The sequence below is a fragment of the Pan paniscus genome, chromosome 6 (assembly GCF_029289425.2).
Source record: "Pan paniscus chromosome 6, NHGRI_mPanPan1-v2.0_pri, whole genome shotgun sequence".
In the NCBI taxonomy this organism is placed as follows: domain Eukaryota; kingdom Metazoa; phylum Chordata; class Mammalia; order Primates; family Hominidae; genus Pan; species Pan paniscus.
Genome location: NC_073255.2, coordinates 79,880,755 through 79,894,251, shown reverse-complemented (window position 1 = coordinate 79,894,251; position 13,497 = coordinate 79,880,755). Strand labels below are relative to the sequence as shown.

Genomic DNA, 13,497 nt, shown 5'->3' with positions numbered 1-13,497 from the left:
ATCAATATAGAAAAGACATAGTATTCCAAATATTGAATCAACAGAGGTCATATTACTTTGCAACCTTGAATATTCACACTTTAAAATAGAAGATTCTGAAAAAAAAAAGTATGCTGTGCTATATCATGGAAAATTAAATTTAAAATTCTTCACTTACCATTAGCTCTCTTAAAAATTTAATTTCTAAGATCTATTTTCTAGTAAATTTAATATTTGCCACACTTTATGTAAGAATTTAATAAGATGCTTCTTTTAAAAACAGGGGAAAACAATGCTGATTTAATCCTCTCACCTGTGGACATTACACGCCTTTTATCTTAACTAATCTGAAAGTTACATTGATAAGCAAACTCTCTAGTTATAACCAATTTTTCAGTGCATTAAAAAATAACAACTTTCTCATCAAAGCCTACAAAGTACCATGTGAATTGATATGGCATGAAGACAACAGTGAGAAAACGGTGGCAATAACACAGAAAAAGAAGGACTGTGTTGAATACACTGAAGACACATAAGATAAACAAAACTGAAGATAATTAGGAAATTAAAAAAAAAAAACAGAGCAAGATTCAGCTTTGCAGCCTGAAAAAAAAGTTCTCTCCACATAAAAAATCAATGTTAGTTCTTCACTATTAATATTTTCCATCTCTGATTTGAAGTTAGTTACAAACTAACACCAGCAGAAATACATATGGCTCATTATGGAGCATCTGTTACACCATAAGCAATGTCATGTTTGTTTGCTACATCTATATATAAAAACATTTTCATGACTTATGAAGTCTTTCTAGTTCTTACCTGAACTGGCTCAATAAATAAATTTACTTATGTCATCTATAACAAGACAAGAGAATACTAACTAAAGAAAAGTAGGCTTATATAGGATTCTGCAATGGAAAGAAGAAATAGAATGTTCTAACTAAATAAAATATAATACACAAATTTTGGAAACACATCTAGAAGTTATTTTGTGTGTACTCCTAAACTTTATAAAAATCATTCTTATAATCCATGACCAGCTCACATGATGAATACCTGATAAATTATAAAAGAAAAAAGCATAAGTAACAAGAAAATTAAAGGTGTAGCATGAGTATCACGCAAGTATAAACAAAAACTTTGCATGGGGAGATTCTAAATCGTAAGCCAGATTTTACAGAAATGAATTCAATGCAAAGCAGAGGGTATAGATTTGCTTTCAGCATTTTTGAGGTTTTCAGTTGTCTAGTAAATTAGTCACCTTTTAAAAATTATTAGTTTTGGCCGGGCGCGGTGGCTCACGCCTGTAATCCCAGCACTTTGGGTGGCCGAGGCGGGCGGATCACGAGGTCAGGAGATGAAGACCATCCTGGCTAATGCGGTGAAACCCTGTCTCTACTAAAAAATACAAAAAAATGAGCCGGGCGTAGTGCTGGGCTCCTGTAGTCCCAGCAACTCGGGAGGCTGAGGCAGGAGAATGGCGTGAACCCGGGAAGCGGAGCTTGCAGTGAGCCGAGATCGCACCACTGCACTCCAAGCCTGGGCGACAGAGCAAGACTCCGTCTCAAAAAACAAAAAGATTAGTTTTGTTCCAATACTGCTCTTGTCTTCTGAAAATAGGTACAAGCTAATACACAAACACACTTACTTGCTCCATAATTTTCTCATACCTAAGGTTCATTTTTAGAGTAATATATGTGTATAGTTAAGTGTATGTAAATCAAAACTAAAATGCTGTATGTTTGCAGGCAGAGAGGTCACGTTCAAAGAAAAATATATAACATTTTTAAAATGTTTATTCAGAACTCAGAATTTTCTCATGATTTATTTATACTTGTATATAATTTTTATTATAACCATAAAATGACCCTGTAGTAATGACTGTACATTCTAAAGTATCTAAAAGTGCAGAATTGGTTTGTAATACAAAGGAGAAATGCTGGAGTTGATGGATATACATCTTTTGCCCTGATGTGATTAATACATAAAATTATATGCCTGTATCAAAATATGCCATACATGGTATAAAGATATACACATACTATGTATCCACAAAAATTAAGAGAAATAAGTTTAAATTTTAAAAAGAATAAAAATCTAACCTATGGGAACAATATTCTTTATTAGCAGTTTAAAGCCACTAGCAAAAATAATTATTAGAGATGTTAGCCCATTATGTTATCAAGTAGTATACTGTTACCCTCTTTTACCTAAACCCTTGAGTAATGTGGGATAGGTAAAGTCAGTGGCATGAAAACACTTCATTGAATGCACAATAGTTTTAACATGTTTAAAAAAGTTTAATTAAAAAACTAAGTTCACGCATAATCCAAAAATTTTTAAACACACTGCATTTTATTACATAAAAGTACAAATAGTAAAATGATATACTACTAATTCACTTTAATTTTAACTAAGATTAAAAATGGTTTTCTCTTACTATAATGCAGAAGAATATCGCTCTGAAAACCTACTTCATGGATCACTCAATATTATAAGTTAAACACAAACAGCCTCTTCACTCAGGTTTTCATCATGCATCTTACATTTTAATGTCCTTATTCTTTCATAGAAAGTGTCATAAATAATACCGACCTAACAGAAATGATTTCTCATATCTTTGATGCATGAAAAATTAATCACATGCTTTCACATGTGAATACAATAGGAATGAAGAGCATGAAGTAATTTGAGAGTTGAATTACATCATTATTTGCTTTTCAAAAACTAATTTTTCAAGAAAAAATATAATTTGAATGTAATTATACATCTACAAAAAAATTCTACTTCTTTTAAAGTTATATACACATTATTTACCTACCAACTTTAGTTTTAAATTATTTTCTATACTCAGCATTCTGATTTAGTGCAATGTCTGAAGTGTCAGTACCTTAGATATTTCTACTGTGAATTCTCTGATATTTATATAGACTTAATTTTGGATTAAATTAGTTTTATATTTACTGCACTTGCAAAAATATATTTTAGTATGAGGCCTCTGGTATTTTCTAAGCTGTAGTTTTTTTAAAAATGTTTTCACAAATGCATTACATTTACAGTGTTTTTCTCCAATATAAATTTTCTGGTGTTGAACAACATTTGAGCAACTGCTTCATGATTTTCCTCTAGTGCAAAATGGGTACAAAAGTATCTGTGATACAAGTAAAGGTACTACAACCCTCTTCGTATTTGTATTGTTTGTCCTCAAAATGAATACTCTTTTTTTGTTTTGTTTTTGAGACGAAGTTTTTGCTCTTGTTGCCTTGGCTGGAGTGTAGTGGTATGATTTCAGCTCACTGCAATCTTCGCCTCCCAGGTTTGAGCAATTCTCCTGCTTCAGCCTCCCAAGTAGCTGGGATTACAGGGGCCTGCCACCACACGCAGCTAATTTTTGTAAAATTTTTAATAGAGATGGGGTTTTGCTATGTTGGCCAGGCTGGTCTCAGACTCCTGCCCTCAGATGATCCACCCACCTTGGCCTCCCAAAGTGCTGGCATTACAGATGTGAGCCAGCACACCTGGCTCCTCTTCTTCACTTTAAAGGCTTATATTTTCTGAAAGATCTCTTGACAAAAATTGCATTTATAATGCTTTTATTACGTACTAACTCTCTAATGTTGAGTAAAATCTGAGCAGATAATAATGGCTTTTCCACATTCCTTGTATTTGTACAATCTTTCTGAAGTATAAATGCTTTCCTGTGCAATAAGGGGTGAGCATTTATTAAAAGTGTTGCCCCATTTTTTACACTTCCAGGAGTTTTCTTCAGTATGGATTATCTTACCTACAATCAAGTGTGACAACCATTTAAAGGCTTTGTGATATTTTTCACATTTCTAGGATTTTTCATCAGTATGATTTATGTTAGAAAGTTCGAGGTGTTGTCAAAATTATTGTCACATCATTCAGGTTTGTAAAGTTTTCAGTATTATCTTATGTTTAGTGAGGTTTGAGGATTGGTTTAAAGTATTGCCACATTATTCACATTTGCAGGGTTTCTCTCAAAGTATAAACTGTCTTATGTGTAGCAAGGTGTGAGGACCAGTTAAAGGCATTGCCACGTTTTTTACATTTGTAGGGTTTCTTTCCAGTATAAATACTCTTACATATAGTAAGAGTTGAGAATCAGTTAAAAGCTTTGCCACAGACTTCATATTTGTAGGGTTTCTTTCCAGTATGAATTTTCTTATCTACAGTTAAGGGTTAAGGAAGGTTAAAAGCTTTGCCACATTCTTCACAATTGTAGGCTTTCTCTCCAGTATGAATTTCTGTATAGTAAGGTATGAGCATTGGTTAAAAGCTTTGCCACATTCTTCACAACTATAGAGTTCCTCTCCAGTATAAATTATCTTATGTGTAAAAAGGTGTGAGGACTGATTAAAGGCATTGCCACATTCTTCTCATTTGTATGGCTTTTCTCCAGTATGAATTACCTTATGTTTAGTAAAAGTTGAGGACCAGTTAAAGGCTTTGCCACATTTTTCACATTTGTAGGATTCTCTCCAGTACGAATTTTCTCAACGTTCAGTAAGGTTTGAAGATTAGTTAAAAGCTTTGCCACATTCTTTACATTGTAAGGTTTCTCACCAGTATAAAATACCTTGTGTGTGTAGAAAAAGTTGAAGACTTGTTAAAGGCTTTAACACATTCTTCACATTTGTAGAGTTTCTCTCCAGTATGAATTTTCTTATGTGTAGTAAGCTTGTAGGATCAATTAAGTTTTGCCATATTCTTCACATTTGTAGGGTTTCTCTCCAGTATGAATTTTCTTATGTGTAGTAAGATTTGAGGATAGGTTGAAAGCTCTGCCATAATCGCCACATTTGTAGGGTTTCTCTCCAGTATGAATTATCTTATGTATATTAAGAGATGAGAACTGGTTAAAGCATTTGCCACATTCTTCACATTTGTAGGGTTTCTCTGAAGTATGAATTTTCTTATGTGTAGTAAGATTTGAGGATTGGTTAAAAGCTTTGCCACATTCTTCACATTTATAGGGTTTCTCTCCGGTATGAATTTTCTTATGTGCAGTAAGGGTTGAGGATAGGTTAAAAGCTTTGCCACATTCTTTACATTTGTAAGGTTTCTCTCCAGTATGAATTATCTTATGTCTATTAAGGGTTGAGGAGCAGTTAAAGGCTTTGCCACATTCTGCACATTGGTAAGGTTTCTCTCCCGTATGAATTCTCTTATGTATAGTTAGGTTTGAGAATCGGTTATAAGCTTTTCCACATTCTTCACATTTGTGGGGTTTCTCTCCAGTATAAATTATCTTATGGTTAGTAATGTTTGAGAATAGGTTAAAAGCTTTTCCGTGTTCTTCAAATTTGTAGAGGTTCTCTCCAGTATGAATTATCTTTTGTGTAGTAAGGTGTGAGGACTGGTTAAAAACTTTGCCATGTTCTTCACATTTGTAGGGTTTCTCTCCAGTATGAATTATTTTATGTATAGTACGGTGTGAGGACTGTTTAAAGGCCTTGCCAAATTCTTCACATTTGTTGAGTTTCTCTTTAGTATGAACTATCTTATGTCTAGTAAGTTGATAGGATTGATTAAAGGCTTTTCCACATTCTTCACATTTATAGGGTTTTTCTCCAGTATGAATTCTCTTATGTTTAGTAAGGGTTGAGAATCGGTTAAAAGCTTTGCCACATTCCTCACATTTATAGGGTTTCTCTCCAGTATGAATTTTCTTATGTTCAGTAAGGTTTGAAGACTGGCTAAAAGCTCTGCCACATTCTTCACATTTGTAGGGTTTCTCTCCAGTATGAATTTTCTTATGTCTAGTAAGGGTTGAGGATCGATTAAAAGCTTTTCCACATTCTTCACATTTGTATGGTTTCTCTCCAGAATAAATTTTCCTATGGTTAATTAGGTTTGAGTGTTGGTTAAAAGCTTTGCCACATTCTTCACATTTATAGGATTTCTCTGCAGTATGAATTTTCTTATGTTCAGTAAGGTTTGAAGATTGGTTAAAAGCTTTGCCACATTCTTTACATTTGTAGGGTTTCTCTCCAGTATGAATTATCTTATGTCTAGTAAGAGTTGAGAACTGGTTAAAGACTTTGCCACATTCTTCACATTTGTAGGGTTTCTCTTCCATTAGAATTTTCTTATGTGCAGTAAGTCTTAAAGATCGGTTAAAAGCTTTGTCACATTCTTCACATTTGTCGAGTTTCCCTCCAGTATGAATTTTCTCCTGTTTATTAAGGTTTGAGGATATGTTAAAAGCTCTGCCACATTCTTTACATTTGTAGGGTTTCTCCCCAGCATGAATTCTCTTATGGTTAGTAAGATTTGAGAATAGGTTAAAAGCTTTTCCACATTCTTTACATTTGTAGAGGTTCTCTCCAGTGTGAAGTATCTTTTGTGTAGTAAGGTGTGAGGACTGGCTAAAGACTTTGCCACATTCTTCATATTTGTAAGGTTTTTCTCCAGTATGAATTATTTTATGTATAGTAAGGTGTGAGGCCTGTTTAAAGGCCTTGCCACATTCTTCACATTTGTTGGGTTTCTCTTCAGTATGAATTATCTTATGCCTAGTAAGTTGTGAGGACTGGTTAAAGGCTTTGCCACATTCTTCACATTTGTAGGGCTCTTCTCCAGTATGAATTCTCTTATGTTTAGTAAGAGTTGAGAACCAGTTAAAGGCTTTTCCACATTCTTCACATTTGTAGGAATTCACTCTAGTATGAATTCTTCTATGCTGAGTTAGTTGTGAAAGCACGCAAAATGATTTGCTACATTCTTTACATTTGAAGTGTTTGTTTCCTGTATGTCTTCTCTTATATCTATTTGAATTTGAAAATTTATCAAAGACTTTCACATATTTATTACACTGGAATATTTTGCTTGGGGTAGCTGTCAAACATTGGTTAACTGTATTATGACCTCCTTTGTGCCCCGTACACTCATCCACATGTTTACAGCCTTTTCTTAACTGTAAATTCTCATATTCACATTTTCCATATCTTCTCAGTGTCACTTTCTGGAAAGAATCTTTTATGTTCTGCTCTGGCCAAAGGTCTTGGGCAAAATGAAAAGACATTACTGAAAGAAATAAAAATAATAAATTACTCCACTTGCTAGACTCAGATAAATGTACTTTACAAATCTAATCTATAAAATTATACAAACTACATAAGCCAGATTGCATAGCAAAATACCACAGGCTCTAATTTCTTCACAGACATATAAATGTAACAAAAACATAATGATCAAAATACATTTGTGGAAAATTTATAAATGAGTTCAGTGTGTGCAGTGCCCTAGGTGAGCACAATGCAAAGAGCCACACAGAAGAAAGAGACAAGTCTGTTTTATTTACCCAACAAAGCTCTTTCTGTTCCCCAATATAACATAGTGCCTTTAGAAGTAAATTGCCAACTCTTAGTGTTTTTTTTTTTTAAAGACAAGAAAAATAATAACAAACATATACATCTTTATTTCTGGCTTCTATGTGCCTTTGCAGATATTGGTTTCGGTCTCCCATGACATAGAGGGCTGAAAGAAATGGTGGTATACTTTGGAATGACATTTTGAGTTGCTGAGATCAAAGGTAAATGTTACAGCAGTGAAGAGACTGCAGTACTACAGACAGTTAACAGTTGTAGCAAGCGATTACCGACTATCAAGAAGAAACATGAACAAACTCTTAACTGAAAAAAAAAAAAGCTAGAAAATTTCAGACAAGACACATCCTAAGAACATGTCTGAAAGACTCTCAGAATCACTACTCAAGACAAATGGTTTCCAACTATGCCAGGACAAAGCTACATTATAAAGATTGTGACGGACAACTTGTTTTTAATTTCCAAATTTCAATTAAAGATTACAACGTATAAAAAATATTAGGGCAATACAGCCCCGCAAAAATTATAAAATTTTCAGAAAGCAACCATTAAAAAATAAAAATGTACAAATTAATTTTAAAATTTTAAAGTAAACTGAATAACACTCCATGAGTGAATAGGAACACAAACAACTATTGAAAATCAGAAAAATGAGAATACCAACAAAAATATTAAAAATAGCAAAAAACAGAAATTGTGGAGGTAAAAATACAAAAAAAACTTAAAAATATAAAAGAAAAATTAATGTAAAAATAAAGACAACAAACTAGAATACACACGAAGATATTTATAAAACATATATAAGCAAAATTTCAAAAGTCACAGACAACAGAATCTTGCGAACTGCAAGATGAAAGTGATATGTCATTTATAATAATAGGCTTATAAGATAGCCAGTGAATACATCAAGAAAATTTTGCAGGTCAGAAGGGAAGTATGATATAGTCTAAGTGCTGAAAACAATAGCTGTCAAGTGAGAATAATACCAACAACTGTCCTGCCAAATAAAAGAAAAACACCTTCCAAAATAACAAAATTTGGCTGGGTGCGATGGCTCACGTCTGTAATCCCAGCACATTGGGAGACCAAGGCGAGTGGATCACTTGTGGCAGGAGTTCAAGACCAGCCTGATCAACATGGTGAAACCCCATCTGTACTAAAAATATAAAAAATAATTAGTGAGGCATGGTGGTGCACTCCTGTACTCCCAGCTACTTGGGAAGCTGAGGCAGAAGAATCGCTTGAACCCTGGAGGTGGAGGCTGCAGTGAGCCGAGGTCACACCACTACACTCCAGCCTGGACAACAAGAGTGAAACTCCATCTCGAAATAAATAAACAAAAAACAAAATTCTGAAAATGTATTTTGGCGCTGCCTATGCCCTACATATCAAAGATACTGAAAGGAGTTCCTTCCACTGAAAATAACATGATGCAAGAAAACAGCACATAATCATATGAAAATATATGACTTTCAGCCAGGCGCGGTGTCTCGTGGTTTTGTGTATCTACACAGATATATTCTTTGTGGTTCCTTGGGGATTACATAAAACCTCTACAAGATAAAACAGGTGTGAGGTGGCACATCCTAAAATATATAACACAAAAATATTAAATTGCAAAACAAAATTAAAGCATGGAATGTAAAACTTATCGAATGCCATCAAGTATGTCAATATATTCAAGAAAGAAATATTAGAAGAAGAATATAGAAAAAAAGTAATAGAAAGGTTACTTGAAGACATAAAAGGCGGATAACTTCCCAAATTTTGATGTAATAAAAAAATTTTAACCAGTAAGACTTGATTCAAAATTATTCTACTTCAAACACAAAATATAAATAAAGACTTCCCAAAAAATGAGGTAGGCTGGGCACGGTGGCTCACGCCTATAATCCCAGCACTTTGGGAGGCTGAGGCAGACAAATCACCTGAGGTCGGGAGAGTTCGAGAACAGCCTGACCAACATGGAGAAACCCCGTCTCTACTAAAAATACAAAATTAGCTGGGTGTAGTGGCACATGTCTGTAATCCCGGCTACTCCGGAGGCTGAGGCAGGAGAATCGCTTGAATCTGGGAGGCAGAGGTTGTGGTGAGCCGAGATCGCACCACTGCACTTCAGCCTGAACAAGAGCGAAACTTTGTCTCAAGAAAAAAAAAAAGTACATGAAAAATGAAATACTAATCTGTTAACAAATACACAATATAAAATAATTTGTAATATCAACAACTGAAAAATATAGAGGTTTAGTTTTTGTATTTAATTGAAGTTGTTAAGAGTTTAAAAATATTGGCCGGGCGCAGTGGCTCACGCCTGTAATCCCAGCACTTTGGGAGGTTGAGGCGGGTGGATCATGAGGTCAGGAGTTCAAGACCAGCCTGGCCAAGATGGTGAAACCCTGTCTCTACTAAAAGTACAAAAATTACAGTGTGCCTGTAATCCCAGCTACTTGGGAGGCTGAGGCAGGAGAATCACTTGAACCTAGGGAGGCGGAGGTTGCAGTGAGCCGAGATCATGCCACTGCACTCCAGCCTGGGCGACAGAGTGAGACTCCGTCTCAAAAAAAAAAATAAAACTGTTTTAACTTTAAGATGTTTTATGTAATCTCCATTTTTCGTGACCATTATGAAAATATTTATAGAATGTATGAAAAACATTTTAAAAATAAAGTATGTCACTACACAATTAAAATTTAAATTGAAGAAAACAGAAGAAAAAACATATCTACAGGAAACACATAAAACAATAATAATAAAATGATAATAGTAGCTTCATTTATTTAAACAATCATTTTAAATATAAATTAACTAAACTACTTAATAAGAAGAAATGTAATCCCAATATTTTGGGAGGCCAAGGTGGGCTGAACACTTGATCCTAGGATTACAAGACCAGCCTAGGCAACATAACAAAACCCTGTCTCTACAAAAAATACAAAAAATCTAGCTGGGTGTGATGGCACTTACTTGTAGTAGAGATACTTGAGAGGCTGAAATAAGAAGATTATCTGAGTTTGGGAGGTTAAGGCTGCAGCGAGTTGTGATTACACCACTACAAGCCAGCCTGATTGACAGAGTGAAACCCTATCTTAAATATGAATGAGTAAGTAAATATGTTAAAAAAAAAAAAAGAAAATACCTGAATGACTTAAGAAAAAAGCATACAATATGCTGCCTATAAGAGACTAATTTGAGGCCTGGCACAGTGGCTAACACTTGTAATCCCAGTACTTTGGGAGGCTAAGACCAGCCTGGCCAACATGGTAAACCCTGTCTCTACTAGAAAAAAAAAATACAAAAATTAGCCAGGCATGGTGGCACACCCTTGTAATCCCAGCTACTCAGGAGGCTAAGGCAGGAGATCACGTGAACCTGGGAGGCAGGGGTTGCAGTGAGCCAGCCTGGGTGACAGAGCAAGACTGCATCTCAAAAAGAAAAAAAAATGAAACTCATATTAGCATTGAGTCAAATAGGTTGAAAATATCAGAATGGGGAAAATATCTTTATTCTATGCAAATAGTAACCACAATTGGGTGAGGTAGTCATAATTATATTAGACATAATATGCTTTAAGTGAAGTATTAGCATGAGACAAAGATTGATATTATATAATAGTAAAATGGGTTAATTCACCAGGAACATGTAACTATTATATTTATCTATATGTACATGTATATATAACAATAGGGCTTCAAAATATATAAAGAAAATACTGACAAAAATGAAGCAAGAAATACATAGCAACATAATTGTAGACATCAAGACCCTATTTTCAATAACAGTTCAGATAAAAGATCAATAACAGCAAACTTAGAAAACATTATAGACTGTATTAATTTTTTTACATATAGAATAATACCTGAGAGCAGATAACTTATAAAGAAAAAAATGGCCAGGCATGGTGGCTCATGCCCGTAATCCCAACACTTTGGGAGGCAAAGGCGGGTGGATCACCTGAGGTCAGGAGTTCGAGACCAGCCTGGCCAACATGGCAAAACCCCATTTCTACTAAAAATACAAAAATTAGCCAGGCATGGTGGCAGGCACCTGTAATCCCAGCTACTCCAGAGGCTGAGGCAGAAGAATCACTTGAACCCAGGAGGTGGAGGTTGCAGTGAGCTGGGATCACGCCACTGCACTCCAGCCTATGCCACTGCACTCCAGCCTGGGCAACAGAGGAAGACTCAGTCTCAAAAAAAAAAAAAAAAAAAAGGTTTATTTGGCTTGGTTTGACAGACTGCACCTGTACAAGAAGTGCATGCCAGCATCTGCTTCTCGTGAGGATCTCAGGAAGCTTACGATCATGGTGGAAGGCAAAGAGTAACTGAACATACACATATCACATGGTAATAGAGGAAGTATGAGGTGAAGGAGCTAGTTCATTTTAATGAATCAGCTCTCATTTGAATTAACAGAGTATAAACTTTTTGATTACCAAGAGGATGACGCCAAGCTGTTCACGAGGAATTTGGCCCCATGGCCCAAATACCTGCCACCAGGTTTTACATCCAACATTGAGGAGTACATTGCAGCATGAGGTTTGCAGAACATGGACATGCAAACCATATTACAGACCAACTAAGCTTAACAGACATGTATAAAACTTTTCAGTCAAAAGCAAGAGATGTACAATATTCTTTTTTTTTTTGAGATGGAGTCTCACTCTGTCGCCCAGCCGCGGTGGCATGATCTCGGCTCACTGCAAGCTCCGCCTCCTGAGTTCACACCATTCTCTTGCCTCAGCCTCCCGAGTAGCTGGGACTACAGGCGCCCGCTACCAAGCCCGGCTAATTTTTGTGTTTTTAGTAGAGACGGGATTTCACCATGTTAGCCAGGATGATCTCGATCTCCTGACCTAGTGATCTGCCCGCCTCGGCCTCCCAAAGTGCTGGGATTACAGGCGTGAGCCACCACGCCCGGCCGAGAATGTACAATATTCTTATTTGCACCTGGCGTATTCTGTTAGGAATCATACCAAGTCTTATGAAATTTAAAAATACCAGTGAACTGCAGGAGCTCATGAGACCAACGTGGGAGGATTACTGGGGCCAGAAGTTTGAGACCAGCATGGACAACTTAGTGAGGCCCTGTTCCTACAAATAATAAAAATATTATCCAGACATGGTGGTCCCATAGTATGTCTGTAGTCCCAGCTACTCAGGAAAATGAGGTGGAAGAATCACTTGAGCCCAGCAAGCTGAGGCTGCAGTGAGCCAGTCATGCCATCATGCCACTGCACTTTAGCCTGGGTGACAGAGTAAGATCCTGTCTCAAAACAATGACAACAACAAATAAATTTAAGAAGACCAAAATCATACATTCCATGTTTTCTGACAAAACTGAATAAACCTACTAATTAAAAGCAAAAGTAAAGCTGGAAAACTCAAAAATATATTAAAATAAAACACACTGTTCAACATAATCTTGCTCAAGGGTAAAAAAATTTAATTTTTAAAAGATGTCAATATAACATACAGTGGTGAACAAATTCAATATAATTTTTATAAAAATCTTAATAGCACAATTTTTTACAGAAATATTATTTAAAATTTTAAATTTTTATTATAAACTATAACACTCATGGAAAAAAACAAAGAGGCATTATACTTCCTGATTTCAAAACAATTAAAAGCTATAATAACAAAAACAATGTGGTACTGACACAGACAGATAAACAGATGAAAGAACAGAAGAGACCAGAAATGAACCCATCTGTATATAATCAAATGATCTTCTACAAAGTTGCCACAAGTACAAAAGAGAGAAAAGATAATCTTTTCAAAAAATAATGTTGAGAACTGGATATCAACACTGATGAAATAAAGTTGGATCATTTCTTTGAACCATTCTCTTTGAAAATACAAAAAATATTTTTAAAAAATACTTAGAAATAAAAAATAACAAATCTCTTAGAAAAGAATATAAAGAAAATACATGACATTGGTCTTGGCATTACTTTCTTAAATACAACATTAAATGCAAGAGCAACAAGCCAGGCATGGTAGCTCACACCTGTAATTCCAGCACTTTGGGAGGCTGAGGTGGGCAGATCACCTGAGGTCAGAAGTTCAAGACCAGCCTGGGCAACATGGTGAAACCCTGTCCCTACCAAAAACACAAAAATTAGCTGGGCATGGTGGCAGGAGCCTGTAATCCCAGCTACTGGAGA

General features: G+C 35.4%; 1 protein-coding gene across 3 annotated transcripts in view; it reads right to left on the bottom strand.

Annotated features, from left to right (window-relative positions):
* Positions 1-2,258: 2,258 nt before the first annotated feature.
* Positions 2,259-13,497, bottom strand: part of LOC100974636 (zinc finger protein 107) — a 43,865-nt gene continuing 32,626 nt past the window's right edge. For all 3 annotated transcript variants that reach the window (XM_063605750.1, XM_008967727.5, XM_055114983.1), the window contains one exon: positions 2,259-7,029. In XM_063605750.1, coding sequence (XP_063461820.1) covers positions 4,694-7,029 — 2,336 coding nt within the window. In that variant the 3' untranslated portion in view covers positions 2,259-4,693. The remainder of the gene's footprint in view (positions 7,030-13,497) is intronic.